The sequence below is a fragment of the Balaenoptera physalus genome (assembly GCF_965194825.1).
Source record: "Balaenoptera physalus genome assembly, chromosome: 20".
Taxonomy (NCBI): domain Eukaryota; kingdom Metazoa; phylum Chordata; class Mammalia; order Artiodactyla; family Balaenopteridae; genus Balaenoptera; species Balaenoptera physalus.
The window spans coordinates 37,829,827-37,851,387 of NC_138901.1; the positions used below are offsets into that span (position 1 = coordinate 37,829,827).

General features: G+C 41.1%; 1 protein-coding gene across 1 annotated transcript; it reads right to left on the bottom strand.

Moving 5' to 3' along the window:
- Window positions 1–960: 960 nt before the first annotated feature.
- On the bottom strand, window positions 961–18,202 carry COIL (coilin). The gene is made up of 7 exons (XM_082441804.1): window positions 17,910–18,202; window positions 9,080–10,184; window positions 8,870–8,956; window positions 8,325–8,372; window positions 6,358–6,427; window positions 3,596–3,684; window positions 961–1,916 (listed from the first exon to the last, which is right to left on the bottom strand). Exons 1-7 carry the CDS (start codon window positions 18,152–18,154, stop codon window positions 1,806–1,808), a joined length of 1,755 nt encoding a protein of 584 aa, XP_082297930.1. The 5' UTR covers window positions 18,155–18,202; the 3' UTR covers window positions 961–1,805.
- Between the last annotated feature and the right edge of the window lie 3,359 nt (window positions 18,203–21,561).

The following is a 21,561-nucleotide window of genomic DNA, read 5'->3' on the forward strand; positions in this document are numbered from 1 at the left end:
AGTTGATTAATTAGCTTCTTCTGAGTCTTATTAAAGTCTTAAGAGTAGACCAATACTTTCTGAATGTAACATTTTCAAGCATTACTTTAACCTTTCATTATAAATCTAAGGGTGGGTTAGTCTCATTCTACAAATGAAGACACTCACCCTTTTGTTTTTGTTTTTTTTAATTAATTAATTAATTTTTGGCTGTGTTGGGTCTTCGTTTCTGTGCGAGGGCTCTCTCTAGTTGCAGCAAGCGGGGGCCACTCTTCATCGTGGTGCACGGGCCTCTCACTATCGCGGCCTCTCTTGCTGCGGAGCACAGGCTCCAGACGCGCAGGCTCAGTAGTTGGGGCTCACGGGCCTAGTTGCTCCGCGGCATGTGGGATCTTCCCAGACCAGGGCTCGAACCCGTGTCCCCTGCATTGGCAGGCAGATTCTCAACCACTGTGCCACCAGGGAAGCCCCAAGGGGTTCCCTTTTCTGCACACGCTTTCCAACAATTGTTATTTCTTGTCTTTTTGATGAGAGCCATGCTAACAGGTGTGAGGTGATATCTCATTGTGGTTTTGATTTGCATTTCCCAGATTAGTGATGTTGAGCATTTTTTTTTTCATGCACCTGTTGGCCTTTACTATTTGTCTTGTTTTCCAAACCCTGGAAAGAAAGCATGCTTACACAAGAAACCCAGTGCCAAGATTCCATCATTCATGTTAATCTCTTTCTGGAGTCATACCTCTCAAATCAATAAATACACACTTTGATACGTATCGATGTCATGCAAATTGAAACTGGACAGCATCTCCTTTGGTCCAATAGCTCCCAAATCTAACGAACTCCACTGGACTAAACCTTGCAACACCAGAGTCTTTAGTCAAGGCAAACCTTGTTCCAGAAATTTATAATCTTTTGCATTATTATAAAACAATATAAAGCAATTTGCAAAACTCAACCGCACAAGATGACTCAGCACGGAAGTTTAGTTCAGTATGACTTTATTTAAAAATCTGCAAAGCTGAAGGAGGGATCTGATGTTTTGTTAAAAGAAAACAATTTTCACACTATATATTTTAGCCTTTTTAGCTCTGTGCTGAATAATAACAGAAAAGGAAGTTTCTGTTCAAGATCCTCACTCCAGCACACTCAGCCAGGTGCTCGGGACCTTGTAGCAAGATAACCCTGGTCTGAGCCCACAGTAAACCCTCTCCCCCGAGTGGAGCCCCAGTTCTTCCCCAGGCACACATACTTATTTCCACTGCTCTCCACAGGCCCTAAGAATCCTTCATTTTACAGTTGAAAAGAGTATGAAAGGATTCCTTAACTCATTGCCTGCAATAAACCCAACTACTGGTTAACTCTTGACAATTACAAGTATAAAATACTTGAAATGTATAAGATGTTCCATATTGAATGGAACATCTTAAATGTTAAAAAATTAAGTCAAGTAACATGCTTTCACGTTTTAAAATGTTACTTAATAAAACTTACTGAGACAAGATATGCAGCACTTTTTTGTACTTGGTATTATAAACTCCTACTGACAATGGCTACTCGATGGTCCAAAAAAATAAAAAAGAGAAGAAACCATACATATTGCTTTATAAACAATGCCTGAAGAATGTCATGTTTTGAATTTTGTTACTAAAATTAAGCCTGCGGAAAAAAAAGAGGTCTAAAAAAGCAACACCCATGTTATTTTAAATGATGAGGTAGATTTTTTCCTATGCGATAAAGATAACCAAAAATGCATACAACTCTCAAATCTTCTTTAAAAAAAAAAAAAAAAAAAGTTCAGGTTATAGTCACTTTCACAAATAAGACATCTATAAACCATGAGGTGGCGCGGTCATACTCAGGGAAGCTCCGCACTTTGTGTTACTTGGAGATTCGATAATCAGTCTTGGATCAATCAGTTCTCTCCAAAAAATGGTGATCTGAGGAAAAACAGAAAATATTCAGTTTAGAGACTTCATTTTGAGGTCGTATGAATTGTAGTCATTTAAAAAGTCAATTTCCATTTGCGCAGAATGCTTGAAGACCTGGAGTAATTTGAGTCCCAGTAAACTCAGTTCAATTAGGGTAGAAGGTCTTTTTTACCTAGAATGCAGCTAAATTTTACATTAAACATATTTCATCTTTCTTTGATTTAGAGCTGGGGCTGTGCGGGGAGGGGTAGCTAGATGGTTACAAAGCGGTCAGGAGGATTTGCCCAACAAGCCTCTGTGGAAAGGCAGCCCACAGATCTCCTGGGAGGCAGATGTGGCCCAGGAAGTTTATCACTATACTGTTGATGCCCTTTTGTGCAGCTCTGTAGTTCTCTTCCTGTGCTGCCTAAAAATAGGAGGTATTTCACATTTTACCAAGAGAAAGCAAAGCTAACATTGGCCATATGAATAATGAGAGCCATCTAGTGTCAAAAAAGGTAATCACAGGCCCTACTTCAGGCCGCTGTTTAGTAAGGCCTCCAAGAGGAAAGCCTTCAACGTTTAATTTTCCAATGTAGTTTCCAAGAACACATTTCAACAAAAAAGTGGGGCTGCATATATTGCAAATGAAGAAGTACAGGAGACTGGGCAAAATCTGCTGAGCCTACCACAGACCCTAAAAATGTGCTTTTGGAGTAAATCCCTGAGTGTCATCTATCCCAAAGACAAAGCAAAACATACAGTCTGCTTAGGGTTTCCACAAATTCACATTTCAGATAAAACGTGACTCTGCAATACTAAAACTCAGAATAATATCATAACATCTCAAGTATAAGCACCTTAAGAAGTGGTTTCTTAAATATAAATTCTCTTCACTTTAATGCTACCATACTCTAATGAGGCAGCCATTCCAGCAACCCTGGAAGTCTGGCTGCCTACAAAGCTCTAAACCATATATTTCCTAAAATGGAAATTTAAGGACTGAAACAAAATCAAAAGACAGATTCATCATTTTACGTCATTCTTCAAAACGCCCTGTGCTGTTATAAGTCAGAATCATGGTTAACATTTGAGAGGTAGTAGTAACTGCAAGGAGGCGTGATGGAGATTTCTGGAGGGGCTGCTCAGGTGCTATTTCTTGATCTGGGTGCTGGTTACTACATGGGGTATGTTCACTGGTGAAAATCGCCCAAGCTGTACATTTATGTGTACTTTTTTTTTTTCAATAAAAAGTTGTTAAAATGCTACTCTTTTCTACTGACACCCTTATAAAACTGTGATTTGATCTGATTTGATTTGATATTGATTTTTGGCAGTGCCACATAGCTTGTGGGATCTCAGTTCCCTGACCAGGGACTGAACCAGGGCCATGGCAGTGGAAGCCCAGAATCCTAACCACTAGGCCACCAGGGAACTCCCAAAACTGATTTTATGCAACTGTACCCTCTTAAATAAGATTTATTTGTGCATCTTGTCTTATAGGCTCTCTGACATTCAAGATGGCATCCTAACTTGGCACTGGGCACTGTTACAGCCACCCTGTAGGCATGACAGAGATCCCCAAGGCTGAGATCCTTTATGATTTTAATACAGGCAGTTCAGGAAGCTGCAATGTCACCTTCCAGGCCACCAGTAGCCAGTCAAGAGAGTGGACGACCAAGCAATCCCAAGAAGAGAAGCGTGCCTACCCTCTTCTCCTGCGTCACAGCGTACTCCACTACCTCAGCTCCATTTTCGTTGTGATAAACCAAATCAAATTTCCCAGGTTCTTTCACGGCTGAAACCAGACAGTAGGAAGGAGAGACAATAAGTCATTTCCCAGTAGTGAAATGTTCCTCTACAGGGAATTCATATCATTAGAAAAACAACCACAAACACACTGTCCATTGATGTGGAGGCTGGGGACACGCATGGAAGTATGGAGTGCTCAGTGACGGGAGAGCCTTCGAAAACCCTGCATCAACAGACAGGAGCTTCTCGGCTCTTGATCAGTGACAATCTTTCCTTCATCAAAAAGAAATGAGCTTGATACGCTACCACTAGTAATCCCGGAAAAGAACGTGTAACCACAAGATAATCCCCAAAATAGCTGGTATGTTTCAACAAGGGAAGGTAGTGTGAATTCTGCAAAGTTCTTGTATCTTGCCGTGTCCTCAGAAATCACACAGGCGTCCTACTTGGCAATACAGCAGTCCTCACTTCACATGGTAGGGTGGGGCCGTTAAAGTGACCATGCAGGCTGAAAGCATGCAAAACAATCTTAATCAATGGGAAAACTTATGACTGTCTCATGATCTTTCAAATTTTTTGTCAAAACTTTAAAACCTTTACTGTATAGGGAAATGAAAAAATACTAAAGCTGCTATTTATGTGGTACACTGATCTAATTTAAAACAGAAATACTGGGAATTAAAGTGTTCTACGTCTTTGTGAGAAACTTATCGAGGGTAGTCTGAGGAGCAGCGCTCACCTTCTTGTCATGTAACCAAGCACAGAGTGAGACTCTTTTCTATGCCTTACACAACTGTCATACTCCTCTCAGTCTGTTATTCTTCGAGCTTTTAACGCCACGCAATAGCTCTGAGAGTTTCTTTTTCACAGTTTTGCGAAGTTTTTGCTGATGTCACTTCTAGGACGTCCCCATCCCTCTCATTACAACCACTTTCCTCGCTGACGGCAAGAAGCTCACATAAAGCTCAATGTCAACATTCCCACAGTGAGCTATTTCTTCTATGATTTCACTTAAACTCGATTTGGGTGTCACTTTTAGCATTATCACTTTTTGTTTCTTTGTTGTGCTTTCATCTTTGTTGGCCAATTCCCTATTTCAATTATCCATTTTTGTGAAGTGTCACGTGGGTTTATCACTGAGAGACAAGAAAGCAGCACAACTACACACTTTGCTGTGTTACGGGAATTGAGTAACAGATGCACAGTGACCAACCACCAACAGACTTTGAAAGAAGTGTTGTGACTTGTCACTAATCATATGGCCATGTGTTATTTGTGCAGTGATTTGTGGACGGGAGAGCTAGCAGTACTCTATACAATTACTCACAGTTAAGAGTTAACATACCAATGTCACTGGGGAGCTGGTTTTATTTAACTAAACCATGGTAACTGAAATTCATGTATATTAGAACCATGCAAGGTGAGGACTACCTGTACTTCTGCTAGAAAACAGATAAAGTGTTTCTTGATGCTCCCAAAAAGAAAAGTTCTAAGTGGATGTCATCACTGTCAATCACCTGACAAGAAGTGATCAGGCTGTGTCCACAGAATTTGACCATGGACAAACCTCTGTCCACCATTCCTAAGAAGGGGGATTTCTTCAAATGAAACCTAATCAGAAGAAAGCTGGAAAACCAGTGGAAGTTTTTGTGTGTGTGTGTGTGTGTGTGTGTTTTTTCTGGCCGCACCGCACGGCTTGTGTGATCTTTGTTCCCCGACCAGGGGTTGAACCTGGGCCCCGGCAGTGAAAGCACTGAATCCGAATCACTGGACTGCCAGGGAATTCTCTGAAAAACCTTTTTGAATGATTTCTATGTACTGGAGTTTTGAATCTTTTACTCCCTACCTTATTTAAACACGAACAGAAAATAATTAATTCCTTAGAGCCTGCTAAAGAAAAAGAGATCTCCTCTACTCCCTGGCCAGGGACCCCTGCAAACACAACCCCAGTTATGCCATATATAGTAAAAGCCCTCTTATTCCAGGATTTCAGAACCAATAATGGGTGGGGTGAATCAGGGATAAAGCAGGGAACCATTTAAAATAATGTGTGAGAGTGTGGATACACTTATACTTTAGACATTTTACTTTGACTTAACACACAGAAGTATGTTCATTTGCCAATCTTTTGAAACAGAGCTAGTAGGTCTTATGAGTCCACCAACTAGAGCTGTCTTTCTTTTATAAATCATATCCTTAATGTAGATATGCGATTTCCACAATTTTTGAGTTTTGAGGGTATTTTTTAAGTGATGCAAGAATACAAAAGCTGGCAACGCAATGTTAAGTGCAGAATCTTCCCAGATTTTTACCAAATTCCTCCCAATCTCTTATAGCTGACCCACCACATATAATTCAAAAGGGAATTTTTCAGTAACAATCCTGAGTCAGCATTCAACTTAGGTTTCACAGACATAGTTTTTTTTGCCATCAATTTTCATCAATTTATGTAATTTTACGAAATTACATAACTACAGTAACAAGAACAACGTGCCTAACAGCTCTGGGAACAAACCCAACAACTCTTAGTAGACACGCACCTCCACTTGTGGGAGTGCAGCACCCACCCACCCGGCCACTCTGTGCTGACAGAGGTATGCAGAGTGCCAGGCAGCCACGGGGGCCAAGGAAGACAGAAGCGCCTGTGTGTGAAAGCTGTTTAGAAACCAGTGTAGATGTGAAGAGCCTACATTGCCAAATTCTTTTCTAGAACACTCACCAGGTAAAGATGAAAGAATTTCTATATCTACTTGCTGGGTCTCCGGATTATGGCTTAATATTTTTCCTTCCTTTCAAAAACAAAAGTCCAAGTCAAAAATCAACATGTGAAATATTATGAATATACTAAAACCACTGAATTGCACACTTTAAAACAGTTAAATAGTGAGTTTTGTTATGTGGGTTTTATCTCAACAAAAAAAGTTTTTAAATGTATCAACATGCATTTGAAATAAAACTCCCACATACCAAGCCAGCATCTCCCCTGGTCTCAATCATCCCAGGAGCAGGTACCAAACAGGGACAGCCCCTATAGCCCACAGCCTGCTACTTAGTCAAACTAGCCGATCCTAAGCTGTCTCCCTCACCCTGCCTTGCCTACACCAAGGAAACCCCAATAGAAGCTCCTCCCTCCTGCTTCTGCCTCCCAGCCACAACCAGGTGCTGTCACCTGTGGTCCTGCCTGGTGTGGCATCCCCCCTCTTCTCTCGGGAAATGTAAGTATTAAATTCCTTTCTCAGTAGCACTGACTTCTCTGTGTCATCACTCAGTCACCTCCATAAATTAAAATCCCACGGATACAAATGAGACAGGTTAGGGGCTGAGGAGACTACATTCTTTGAAGGTAGATTTGACTTTTAAAGACAAGCTTAATGAATAAAGCTGATGATCTAGCTGGATAACAGTACTTGACATCAAAGCAAAAAAGTGGTACTGATTTTCACCCTTGAAACGGTTTTGAAAGCAACTTCAAAAAAGTTCTAAAAATACTGGGAAATAAAGTAAGCAAATAGCTTTCCAAGATGATAACTATAATGACCAACATACATTTAATGAGTTTTAAAAAAATCAATATCATCTAGAATCAACACTTGGTAGAGGCTGTGGGACATACCAATTCACGTTTATCTCCATTTCCTCACGTATCACAGAATTAAATTAGTCATCTACGGTAGGGTGAAAAAACATCCTGGTTTGCCCAACACAGGTCCATTTACATTTCCTTTCAGTATAATTATTAATACAATATTAATCCTTTTCACTCACAAGTGTTCTGATTTATATAAGTTATGTGGTCACCTATATTAAGAGGCTAAGATGAAAAAGATGATAAAACACCAGTTACCCAGAACTAACCAACCAAATCCCTTCATGAACTGATTCTTCTTCTAGCCTGCTTTTGAAGAAAGATTCTTACCAAGATTTTAAAAGGCTACCAAGGTATCAACTCAGATTGAATCAAATCTTCTTATACCTTATCTGTATTACTATATTAACGCTATCAATTATTCCCTTAAAAAAAATGGACTTACATTCTGAATCTCACATCAAAATAAGAAAGTATGCATTTTAACAAGATTTTCAACAAAATTTTGAATGGGTGAGAAAGGGAAGGAAACATGTAATTACTGATTGAGTCAAACTTTTACTGAAAACTGTGATAAAGTTCATATGCCAATATGAAGTCCCATACAAATATTAAGTGAGTAAATTCCAAGGATAGTATTTGTGAATTACCTGTGGTTAACTGGTAAAGCAAAACAAACCATATTAGACGATAATAACCAGTAGTAATTCACAAATATATGAAATAGATTCCTATGCTGAAAATAATCATATTTTCTGGCTGAGAGCTATCTATTTTTCTCTTTCAAAGTTTAGGATCATGGGAGAGGGGTACTCAAATAACTTTGTGTATCTAAGCTGATTAGAAATAAATGAGTAAAAAAAAAAAAATTAAATTTGTCATTCTCATTCTATATTCTTCCCAAGTGTTAAGAAAAATAACACTGGGAGACTTCAAAGTGATACTATCAAAAAGTTTACATTTTGAAAATATTTTTATTTTCTACTTTATGACATTATTTACTCCATAAAAATCCATGTTATCCATATTAGCAGTATTAAATATGACTTTAGCTTCTTTAATATACTGACATTTGATGACTTTAAAATAAAGAAACTTACCTTATAGTCAGAAACATCAGGAGAATAATCGGATGTTAGTTCCAAAAGCTAAAAAAGAAGAAAAAAACTCACAAATACACATGCCCTGTGGCTCCTTTCCCCTACTCCTGAGAAAACAAAACACACAGTACTGGGGTGCCCACTCCGCCCACTCTGGGAGCCCTACCATGAGCCTGTGGCAAAACAGGTGTTCCAGTAGGAAAGGTTTTTTTGGATTTGGGAGGTTTTTGGGGTGATATGTAGAGCTTTTTTTTAATTGAGCACTTGCTATGTTCCAGACACCAAGCTGAGCCATTTCTACTCATTCAGAAAACAATTACTAGGCACCTACTACATGCTAGGCAAGAGAACACGGAAGATATGATCCAGGAAGAGTTATTATAAATATGATATAATATAAATTAGTTTAATAAATTTATTACATTTTATTAATATAAATCATATTAAATTAAATATAAATGTAACCTGACATGCTAATGAGTAAGTTTATTTAGAGGGAGAATAATCTTTTTTGTTGTAACTATTGTTGTTTTTTAAAAATATACCTTAAATGCAATCTTTTCTCCAACTTGAGGGGCAGCTGCTAAAAGCGGTAAGAGACTGTAGTCCTTCTTGTGTGTCTCTATGGGATTCTGAAAAACAGTATTAGTCGTGTGATTTTGTTACTAGTGAGAAACTGTGAACCCATGACGTCAATTCCAGAAACACTACGTGAGGAAAGGGGAAGAGGTAAACTCACGATAAATAATACTTACCTGGATAACAGTAGATGAGTTTGTCACCATTTCATTCAACTGCTGTTGCTTCTGATAATCAGCATTTCTATTTAAAACACAGGGAACAGCATGCCCTCGTCCTCGACCTCTGCCCCGCATACCCCGACCCCTCGCTCCCTTCCAAGAAAGAAGGTCCTCTCCCCTACTCCAACCTCTTCCCAAAGTGATGGGGAGAGTCACGTTGGGAGGAGGACCAAGGGCCTGTCTGCCACCATTTGAGTCCGACTGCTTCCATCCAGCAGCATTTGGAACCTGTGAGGATGGCCCTGGACAACGTTTTCCTGCAAAGAGACCTACAGTCTTTAAGAAATCTGCAGTACACACCGGGGTACTCTTTGACATCACACATTGGTCATCTGACTCTGAACTAGAGTCTGAACTAGAAGATGATGTTCTGGAGGTCTTGCCCTTGATGCGGGTAGAGGGAAAGCCAGTTTTTGCAGCCACTTTGTCTGCAGTTGTGGTTTTCATAGAGGATCCTTCCTTTGATACTTCAGTCAAGATTTCCTCTGGGGAATGTCTGACCTCCAAGATGACATTGCTGAGACCATCACTGGTTGATTCATGATACGACTCAGACTCTGAGGAGGAATCGGGACTATCTTTTGTATGAATGCCTGTGCGACCTTTTCTTTTGGCTTTCACAAGGCTGTTTCTAGCAGGAGGACCTTTTGGAGGACTGCACTTCAGGATGGTCCACTCTTTCACTGACTGTGCTTTAGAAGACTTGGGAGTCTTTGCCTGCTTTTTATATTCACATTTCTCCTTTTTCTTTGGTGATTTTCTTTTGGTCTCTCCACCATCAGCATCCACTACACCACATGTGGCTTTGTTTTTCCTCTTGTTTTTTTTACTCACACTCTGATCTGTGACAGCTTTTGGTTCTAGATCCAAGGTCTTCTCACTGTTATTGTTCTCATGCCTCTTCCAATGCTTCTTTGAATTTTTGTAATCTAGTTCGGTTTCTTCATCTTCCTCCAGCTTAAATGCCCGCTTCTTTGCTTTTCTAGGTAATAAACGAGTACTATCACCATTACTAACTGTTACAGGACTCTCAGCAACTCCTCTCTCTTCTAATTTAACTCTATCAAAAGAACAAGAGAGAAAGCTTTAGTAAGTAATTCATAAGCATGTCTCCAGGATGTAGTTATATACTAAGAGGACTGCAAACTGTCACTGTCATTAGGCAATGAAAAAATGTCAAATCACTTAAGGACAAAAGACTCTTTTTAACAAAATGGCCTATATGGCATCATTTATGGTCAACTTTCAACAAAATGGCCTATATGGCATCACTTATGGTCAACTTTCAAATGACTAGTTTTATTTATTGATCAACTACTGCATCCTGAACATTTTCTATAGATTTTCCCTAATCTAAACACCACCACGAAGTAGGTATCTTTCATTTTAAAACAGATCACAAAATTACGGTTCAGACACGTAACTGCCCAGTATCCACAGCTAATAAGCCACAGAAACAGGATTCAAACCTGTTTGTCTAACGCCAACGTCCACAATCTTTCCACTACATTATGTGCCTACGCTAAGTGGTGATAAGGCTAACTGTCCATTTTTGGTTTTAGCTGTAAGCAACTTTTTTAAAAATCAGATTTCATTTTTATTTTGTTTAAATTTAGGAAAACACCAAACAATTTATAATTTATGTTCTCTGGGGTACTGACAACCATCGTAAAATTCCATAACATTTGGTGATTCTTAATTTTATGTGCCAACTTGACTGGGCCCTGGGGTGACCAGATATTTGGTTAAACATTGTTCTGGGCATGTTTGTCGGGGTGTTTCAGGATCAGATTAACATTTGAATTTGTACACTAAATAGAGTGCCTTTGTGAGCAGACGGTCCCAGCGTGAATGGCCCTCACCCAATCCACTGAAGGCCTGAACAGAATAAAAGGCTGAGCAAGAGGAAATTCGCTCTCCCTGCCTGACTATCTTTGAGCTGGGACGTCAGAAGAACTTCTCCTGCCTCGGACTAGGAATCAGACTGAAACACACCATCTGCTTTCCTGGCCTTTGCACTTGGGCCGGAACTTTATCATCAGCTTTCCCAGGTCTCCAGCTTGCCGACTGCAGATCTTGGGACTTCTCTGCCTCCATAATCTCATGAGCCAGGTCCTTATAATAAATCTCATTTCTGTACCTAGAGCTATAGCTATGTCTATATCTATATCATCTCCTATTGTTTCTGTTTCTCTGGAGAACTCTGACTAATATACAGTTCATCCAAAATCATTTCACTATAGTAAAGGAATTCTGTTCCTCCATGAACTGGCAACAGCTAATTCTAATAGGCACAGCCCAGTGACAGAGAGCTGAGTGAGTGTCGTCAATGTCAAGCACATACTGGGTGTTTAAAAATGCCTGCTGGGGCTTCCCTGGTGGCGCAATGGTTAAGAATCCAACTGCCAATGCAGGGGACATGGCTTCAAGCCCTGGTCCAGGAAGATCCCACATGCCATGGAGCAACTAATGCTGTGCGCCACAACTACTGACCCTGCACTCTAGAGCCCGTGAGCCACAACTACTGAGCCCACATGTCACAACTACTGAAGCCCACATGCCTAGAGCCCGTGCTCTGCAACAACAGAAGCCACTGCAATGAGAAGCCCACTCACTGCAACAAAGAGTAGCCCCCGCTCACCGCAGCTAGAGAAAGCCCATGCACAGCAACGAAGACCCAACACAGCCTAAAATAAATAAATTTATTTTTTAAAAAATGTCTCCTAAAAACATACATTATTCTTTCAATACATTTACATCCAGCTATATCTTTCATCAAGTACTTTTAGTGACCAGGGAAAGATGTCGACAATCATATTTGAAAATAAAGTACAGGGCTTCCCTGGTGGCACAGTGGGTAAGAATCCGCCTGCCAATGCAGGGGACACGGGTTCGAGCCCTGGTCCGGGAAGATCCCACATGCCGCGGAGCAGCTAAGCCCATGTGCCACAACTACTGAGCCTGCGCTCTAGAGCCCGGGAGCCACAACTACTGAGCCCACGGGCCTAGAGCCCGTGCTCCGCAACAAGAGAAGCCACTGCAATGAGAAGCCTGTGCACCGCAACGAAGAGTAGCCCCCGCTCGCCACAACTAGAGAAAGCCCGCGCGCAGCAACAAAGACCCAACGCAGCCAAAGATAAACAAATAAAATAAATAAATTTATTTTAAAAAAATAGAAAATAAAGTACAATTGGTGAGTAATAAGATAGATTATAGGCATTCTTTAAATTTTTTTAAGGTATAGTGATCCTGTGGATTTATCTCAATGTGGTAGTTGAAAAAAATCCTCAATTATTCTTCAGAATACATAAATACACAGACACATACAAATGAAGATAAAATAAAAGCTACTGATACCAGGAGTAGGATGAAGAGAGAAATAAAACTCTGAAAGAGCAGGGACTTAAATAAAAACTCACTACCCCTTGTTCTCAGCTGTGGACCTTGCCACCTAGCAGCAAGGAAGTAATTCTTAAACGGGCAAAAGCTAGTTTGGCATCCTGTGAATCTAAGAACTACTTAGGAACTTCCTGGATATGGAACTTTCCATAACATTCTTGATCAATTTGTTTTCACTTGTAGCAATGCTATGATTCAAGTTTCAATTCTGAGATGACAATTAGTACCAAACTTTCCCTCACACTTTGAAAATGGATGCAAGACCTTCTGTTCAGTCACTGAGGTGCATTAATTCACTGGAACACTGCACGCACTGCATCCCGTGTAGGCAGGACCCCTGGCTTTCACAGGAGCCTACAACAGCATCACGTTTTCAAGAGCAGCTCCTGTCATCATCTCACCCATTCTGAAGATCATGGATCTGTGGATACTTGACCTGTGATTGCTGCAGCCTCGCTATCTGCTACTCCTGAAGAGAATAATTTCAGTTTGGAACATATTAAGACTGAGAAACAGAACACCATCCAGAGAACAAAAAACGTTCCACCTGGGTCTGCTCAGTTACCGTTCTTTTCAGGGTGGACACTTTCCCTGGCAATGTTCTTCATTTCTCCACTTGGATCACAGACAACAAATGTAACTGTCCTTTTGCAAAGAAAAGTGAATTACCTGTATAATTAGCAATGAAAGAGATTTGATTCCAAGAAATGTTTAAAACAGACTCTCCACTGTTCATTCAAACTCTTTGCCGGGCAAACTGGGCACTAGTATCAAAATGCAAGGTATTCCCTTTAAATCTGCAAGTGCACCTCTAGGATTCTTTCATACATAAATAAGACATGCCCATCTGCACTGCCTGACACCTCCCCACTCCCACTAGCCATTGCCTGCCAAGGCCAAAGTGACTGGATTCAAATCCTTCTTCTGCCTTTAGTTAAAATTTTAAAATATCATTACCTCAACTTTTCTCATCTGTACAAATGGGGGTAACAGTAATAACTATAGTACTCAAATGAGCTATCATATATATTTAGAGCAGTGCTGGGCTCAGAGCAAGTGCTATCTACACATTAGCTCTAATTTTTATCAATACAGTGAATGTTGTTAGTCCTCTGAGGGCAGGAGTCGGTGGGCTTTTAATGAACTTGTCCCATCAAATGGAGGTGAAATTCAACAAAGAGGGTGAAAGCAGGGACCTGCAATCTCTTTGGGTCCCACCTGTTCCCTGCAGCCTCCCTCCTGTCTAGCTGCTGCTTGCAGTGCCCTGCATTACCACCTGCAGAGAAGCGAGTTACCTGACCAAGGGTACACAGCTAATGAGTCATAGAGCCAAGATCTGAATCCAGGGTTCTGATTCCAGACCCTGAGCTCTTAATCACTCCGCTCTCTTCCCTTTCACACCATATTGAACAGAAGTAACGCATATATTTCTGGCATAAATACAGACCTGTACAACTCTTCTGGAGGCCAACTTCACAGTACTTATCAAATTTTAAAATTTGACCAAGGAGTACCCCTTCTGGGAATGTATCTTACTGAATCATTGCCCAAGTACACAAAGATATAGAAGAATACTCACCACAGCAGTATGTAACAGTGAAAACCAGACGACAACTGCCAAGGTCTGAATGTTTTGGTGTTCCCCCCAAATTCATATGTTGAAATCCTAACCCCCCAATGTTATGGTGTTAGGAGATGGGGCCTTTGGGAAGCGATTACATCATAAGGGTAAAGCCCTCATGAATGGGATTAGCGCCCTTATGAAAGAGACCCCCAGGGCTCCCTAGTCCCCTTCCACCATGTAAGGACACAGGAAAAAGGTACCATCTGTGAACCAGAAAGCAAGCCCTCACCAGACCATGAGTCTGCTGGCACTCTCATCTTGGGCTCCTCAGCCTCTAAACTGTGAGAATTAAATTTCTGTTGTTTATAAGCTACCCAGTTTATGGTATTTTTATTATAGAAGCCCAGTCAAACTAAGATTACAACCGAAAATGTCCATTAATAAGGGGCTGGTTATATAAATTAACATGGTCATGCAAAGGAATAATATAGCATTTAAAAAGAATGATGTAGCGATTGCATCACATATCGTATATACTAAAATGAAAGATACCCAAGATACGTTAGGTTAAAAAAAAAAGTGAGGTGCAGGAAAAAATGTATATAATGACATGTGTATTTAAAAGTGTAAGTATATATGTTTGTATATGTATGGAAAGGACACTCCAAATTTAACTGAGGATACTTCTGGAGAGTGGGGTGTAGGAAGAGTACGTGAGAAAAGAAATAAGGGATTTTGTACCCTGAACTATTTTGAAGTATAATTTTTTTTAACAATAAGCCTTTTTGTTTGCTTTGTTTTAATAAAAGAATAGGAAGGGACTATGAATGTTCCACAGTGAAAGCAGCCCAGGCCTAACTTCCACTGGTCTCTGTTTACCCATGGGCATTGGACAAACACACTCCTGAACATGAGAGAAGAGCTCTCAGTATTCTAAATCCCCAAAACCATCAGCACGCTACAAAACGAGATTTAGCGTCAAGAGACCCAGAGCTGCACAAGGATCGGCAGCCTTAATGGCAAGTACCTTCTTTGGCTCCCGAGGTTTCAGGAAACCAAACTGCCCTCAGCCTGGCTCAGACACTCTGTCTTCTTCACTCCCACTGCCAGCCTCACAGACATGTCAAGAGGGGCTTGGCTGGCTGTCCAAGGAGCCAATGATCACAGCAACATGAAATGAGAGCTCATCTCTAATGTTCAGTATTTAATAATCAGTATTAAATGCCGCACAGTCAAAAGAGTGCCAGAGGAGGGAAGGCATTCTGTTTCCGCACAGAATGACTCTTCAACAGGGAGCTCTCACTCCAGCTGGTTGCTCTCCAGGTGCTGCAGCCAGGCCTCTGTGAAGCTCTCTTCAGGGGGTGTTATGGGATGAACTGTGTCCCCTCAAAATTCTTATGCTGAAGCCCTCATCCATAGTACCTCTAAATGTGACTATATTTAGACAGGGCCTTTGAAGAGGTAATCAAGTCAAGATGAGGCCGTTGAGAGCGGGCCCTAATCCAATCTGACTGGTGTCCTTATGAGAGAGAAAATCTGGACACACAAAGAGACACCAGGTCACGTGCCTTTTTCTGAGGACAGAAAAAAGGTCATGTGAGGACACAGTAAGAAGAGAGACACCTACTAGCCAAGCAGAGAGAAACAAAACTTGCAGAAAGAAACAAAACTTGCCAACACTTAACCTTGGACTTCCAGCCTCCAGAACCATGAGAGAGAAATTTCGGTTGCTTAAGCCTGTGGTGTTTTGTTAGAGCAGTCCTAGCAGACGGATGGGGCTCCAGGCAAATGGGAGCACTTCCTCCTCCCAGGGGAGATGGAGACCACCTTCAGGAGCTCCATGTTAGCAGCCTGGGGGCACAGGAAGTCAGATTCTGGGAGCGCAAAAGAAGGGGCTGTGAGGAAGTGGCCGTGGCACACAAGCTCGCGCCTCCAGGGCTGGGTCTCAGGATTCCCACAACCAGGCCCCGCTTTTCCTCATGAGAGCTCTCTCAGCACTCCTGGCAATCCCAACAGAATTCTTCTGCTGGTCACACTCATCCCTTCACCAAGTCAGGGTAGCTTTTGCCTCCACAACTGTACAAGGCTATCCAACCTTCAAGGTACTGTGAAATTCCCTGACCATTTGCGTTCCACGATGATCTCTTCTTTCTCAACCATCTTCTGCACTTAGCAGCAAAACCTGGTATGATTATCTGGTCAGATAATTATCCAGTCCACATGACACGAGAAGATAATACACAGAAACACAAAACTAGTTGTTTTGGTCTACTCCAACAATATTGGGTACCTTTGAGAAAAGAAACTGTTTTCTTCTGTAGCTCTGAAGAAAAGTGAGTCTGTCAGGGGAAGACAGAGAATGACTATGGACATGAAACCACAAAAACATACAAAACTTCTCCAAATTCAACTTTTTCCTAAGATCTGCCCCATTTACCACTGAAGCTAGCTGCGGAGGTATTTCTTGCCATATGCAATTGTGCATTCTGGTGTTTAGGAGGAATTCTGCCTGCCATTGTGCTGTATTTATTTCCCATAACAGCTTTCATGGTTTGCTTTTGACATTGTTGACTTCATTATAAAGAGTCTAATTTCCAGATGATTCATTAAATGAAGTATAACTGCAGTTAGCCATCAGCAAGTTATTAATTCATTAGACAGGAGATAGATCAGAAAGCAAACTTAACAGGAGAGGATGCAGTCCTTACAACTGCAATATTTAAATAGTCCCTAAATTGCAGAGAGAATGGAGATCTATTTCACAGTGAATAAAAAGGAAAAAGACCTCTTTTGAAACTTGGATTTTTTCAAATTGTCACTGGAAACAGCTAAACATTATTAGTAAATCAGTGTTCCTGCTTTTAAAAGAGAGAAAGACTCACATATGCTCAAAGATATAGCAGTTGTTCCAAGTTAAATTACCTGATGCTCTGAAGAAATCTTATGAATCTGACATACTCTGGGGAAAGGAATATTCAACATGCAACAAATGGCAAGCAGAAGTAGCCTGGTTCACAACTCTAGAATTTTTTTCACTGTAGATGAAGCTTTTAAAAAAGAAGCCCTGAATAAATCAGTCCAAGATATGAATCCGAACTGAAATGATCGTGTCTTACCATTTTATTGAGACAAATCAACCACACGTGAGCAATTTACACCACAACCGCTCCTTGATACTCATCTCAGTATCATTTTTTAAAACTTCCAAAAGCATATTTAAAACTATTTTGTTTCCCAATTCACAACCCAAAAGGTTCCAAACACCTATTTAAGTGAACCCAGGTGAGACACAGAATGACGCCCACCAGTCCCAGGGGGTATCACAGGAGCTCAGAGATTGGACACGCTGCAAGCGGTGAAGAAAACATGACTGTTGGTCTGTTTGCTTGGGTCTCCGGCACCTGACCCTGCGAGCTGCCGGGAGAAGGCGGGGTCTCAGGCACGCCCGGCACCCCGCGCACCTAACACAGTGCCCGGCTAAATGAGCGCTTGCTAAGTCAAGGCTGCAAGAAACGCGAGCCCTGCCCACACCCAAGATCAGGGTTTTTCCAAGTGTGGTCCACCAACCTTCTGCATTAGAAGCTTCCCGGGGAAAGATGCTCGTTACAAGGCAGATTCCTGAGCCCCATACCTGACTGGACCAATCAGAATCTCCGGGGTTCACGGAAGTGCAGTTTGACAGCGCCCCCCCCCCCGCAGCTCACCCCGACCCTCACCCGGACCCACCCCCACACGCGGTCTCCAGTCGCCGGAGGCTTCCCCCGGGCGTGCGCAGGCGGGTCCCCGGCGCCCCACCGCAGCGCCCCCATCCCGCCCGCGCACCTGAGGCAGTCGTTGTCTCGTACCAGGCGCGCGCTCTCGGTGGGGGGCAAGAGCCCCCCCTCCAAGTAGAGGCCCAGGAGGGCCCCAGAACTGAAGCCGAAGCGCTGGCGGATGAGACTGATGAGATCCGTGACTACTCGGCATCTGTTCAAGTCGATGAGAAGCCAGAAGGACGTGCAGTGCGGGGTGGCTGGCGGGGGGTAATCGAATTGAAGGCGTAGCCTAACCGTCTCGGAGGCTGCCATCTTGCTCGATGCGCAACGGAAGCCGAGAGACTCCACTGGGCCGCCGAGAGGCGTGCGCGGGGCCCGCCCCCTGGAGCCTGTTAACGGGTGCCACCTGTTGGTGGCAAATGGCTGCTCCAGGCTTTGTGAATGATGAGAACGCGGAGCGGGATTGATTCAGGTCCGCTCAAGACAGGGCTACGGAAAAGAATAAGCGAAATGCCTTTATTCCTTTCCTGCTGAGCCCTACGTAGGGTCCGAATTTAGGCAACTCTCTAGATAAACAAGCACTGCTCAGCTGTGGTCTTCTTCTAAGATATTTGCTCATATACATAAAATAATTTCAAAAACGTAACTCCCCATGCATCTAGTTTACAAAATGTTTCATCATACAGAGTTGCAAAAGATGTAATTCCTAATGTATTGTAAATATTGACATTTTAAAATAAAACCATTAATCACTCTTTTAAAAGTATCCAGTGGAATTTAAATACCTTAGCAGTTTAATACCTACCACCATGCAAATTTTAAAATATAAAAAATACATCCTCTTATTAACTCTTAGGTAAGTGAATCAGAAATTTTACATCACTTGAACTTCCATTTCTTCGACATAATATATTAACTCCTTTAGTTTTCATGACAAAGGTATGAATTATGAGCTATTATTATTCCCATTTTGAAGATTAAAAAACAACAAAAAGTTCAGAGAGGTTAAGTAACTTCCCCAAGGTCACTGGACTAAGTACGTGGCTAATACCTAGCAGTCAGTAGATACGTTTTAAAAAAATTTTTTTGTTTTATTTTCCTGTGACCCTATAATGCTCTAGGTCTTCTGGATTGAGTTATTTCTGTTATTAGAGGTACACAATTGATCAAAATAGCATAAAACGCCACACATTTTGTTACATAATTATTAAACGGAGAAAATAAAATGGACATGGACCATGGACATCTATTAATAACATAAATGGAGCTCTGTGTGGGGTTTTTTTAATTAGTCCAAGTCTCTGTGAATGGATATTGCTAAATGAGACAGGGCTCCCCATCAATTCTGGACCTATTTTTTGTTTTTATAGATGTGACGCCCTGAGAAAACACGTTCATTTATGTAAGTAGATAAGAGTGGAAGGACTTATGTTATTGGCAATATCAGTCAATTCCTTAAAACTCTTTCCAACTTACATGCTAAAATCACCTAGAGATCGTTCGTTAAAAATTATTTTCAGTACTCCTTCAGTCAACAATTCAGTTAGGTTCAATAATGTTAAAAACAAAGAATTGGGAATCACATGACTTTCAAAGAAAGTGTTTACCCAGTCGCTAGAGTTGTTCAGTTTCTCAATATCTGGGAAGGCTCTACTAAGATTTAAGTGATTATTATACCACTTACTTTTACAATTAGAGGTGCCTGGTCCATGGCGCTAAAATTAGATGAAACTGGGGTAAAAATGACAATTCCATAAAAATGGGGATTATGATCAAAGACCTGTATATTGATGACAGATGGATAGAGAGATGGATGATTGTCAACTATTATCTATAGATTTATTAGCAATTTAATCTGATAGTTGAAATCAATTATGTTTATAAATATTCATTTGATAGAATTGGAAGAGCATATCAACATCTAAGAAAGAAGAGTTAATCCCAATAAAATGAAGCTGAGTTCTCAAGTTCAGGCCATTGTTACATTTTTTGTACGAATGATTGCTGTTATGGACATGATTTACAGCAGAATCGACTACATGTTTCCCTAAAGTTAATCTAAATTTAATAATAGCTGGTGGAAACGAACAAGTACAGTAGGTGCTGTAAGGCTATGTGGATGGGGTCAGGAGGGAGAAAGACACTTTGAGGAGAACAGAAACAGTGCACAGGCACATTCTCAGGCAATCAGCTGTAGGAAGGAGTCGCAGTTAAAGAGGGAGATGAACTGAATTCTCTTAAAACCACACAGGCCTACCTCTCCTTAGAAAGTGCATGCGACTCCTCAGGACACATTTACGCCCAGTTTGCAGACTGCTACTCCAAAACATGGAAAGTTACCTAAGCAGTGTTTACCTGGCTAGTCTTGTTTCCTTTCTGGAGATGTGCAAAACACCACCATTCCCCCTATTACCGGAACCTCGAGTGTGTCCTCCGTGGTTTCTGGTGAGAAATCTGCTATCCTTGGAATTGTCTTTACTTTATAGGTAAGGTGTCATTTTTCTCTGCTTTCAAGATTTTTTTTTTGTCTTTGGGTTTCAAAATTTTAATTATGCTGTGTCTTGGCATGGATTTTTTTAGGTTTATCCTGCTGGAGTTTCACTCAGCTTCGAGAATCTGTAGGTTTATATCTCATGCCAAATTTGGGGCATTTTCAGCCATTATTTCTTTGGGTACTTTTTCAGCCTCTCTTCCTAGGATTCCAATCGCTTAAACATTAGATCTCTTATTATAGTCCCACAGATCCTTGAGGCTCTTTTTTTTTTTTAACTTTATTTTCTCTCAGTTGTTCAGACTGCGAATTTTCTATTGTTCTCTTTTAGATCACTGATTATTTCCTCTCTCCCTTCCATTTTGTTGTAGAGTCCATCCACTGAGCTTCTTACTTTGGTAATTGTATTTTTCAGTTCTAAAATTTCCTTCTGGTTCTCCTTTACATCTTCTATTCCTTTGCTGAGACTTTCTATTTCCTTGCTGAGTCTTTCTTTTCTTTCACTCATTTCAACATGTTTATCCTGTCTGCTTTAAAATATTTGTCAGATAATTCTAACATCTCCATTATCTCTGTGTCGGCATCTATTAATTGTTTGTTTTTCAGTTTAAGATCTTCCTGGTTCTGGGCATGAAATTGAAGAAGTTGAAATCTGAACATTTTCATATTATGGTCTGAGATTCTGGATCGTGTTTATTCTGTTTTAGCTGTCTTTCTCTGACACTGCTCTGGTGGGGGAGGGGAGGTACTGCAGGTGGGGATTGAAGTCCAAGTTCCTTACTTGGGCTGTGTTAACACCTGAAGGCGCAAGTGGCACAGAAGCTCCTCCTTGCTGCTGCCACTGGTGGGAGTTCCCATCCTGGTTGACATGTAAGAATGGACTCAAGCAAACTCATTTGTCTCTGGTCCCTGATTTATTTTTATCTGAGTTTGGAAATTTGAGAAACAAGGTGCATTCTGATACACCCCACATATAGAGTTGAATTCCTGTTGTTGCACCTATAGGATTTAAATTTAGAAACTGAAGCTGAAAATAAGGAGCATGAAAAATAGCATTGGCCTCTCTGGGTTTTCCTTGCTCCTAAGAATTATTTCTAGTCCATTTCTTCTCTCATATTTTCCTGTTCTCACTCAGCTTTGTCAAGCGCACTTTTATCTTCCCTCCTCCTTGACTTGGGGGCTTTGTTATGATTCCCTGCCTGCTATCATCCTGTTTGAGTTTTGGAAA

What these genes read in the sequence shown, in the direction of transcription:
- COIL (XM_082441804.1), bottom strand. Translation starts at nt 18,154, where the DNA reads ATGGCAGCCTCCGAGACGGTTAGGCTACGCCTTCAATTCGATTACCCC. An exon ending in ACTCATCTACTGTTATCCAG is followed by an intron (nt 8,957 to 9,079) that starts GTAAGTATTATT and finishes ACTGTTTTTCAG; the next exon opens with AATCCCATAGAGACACACAA. An exon ending in CTGTGACGCAGGAGAAGAGG is followed by an intron (nt 1,917 to 3,595) that starts GTAGGCACGCTT and finishes GTTTTTCCTCAG; the next exon opens with ATCACCATTTTTTGGAGAGA.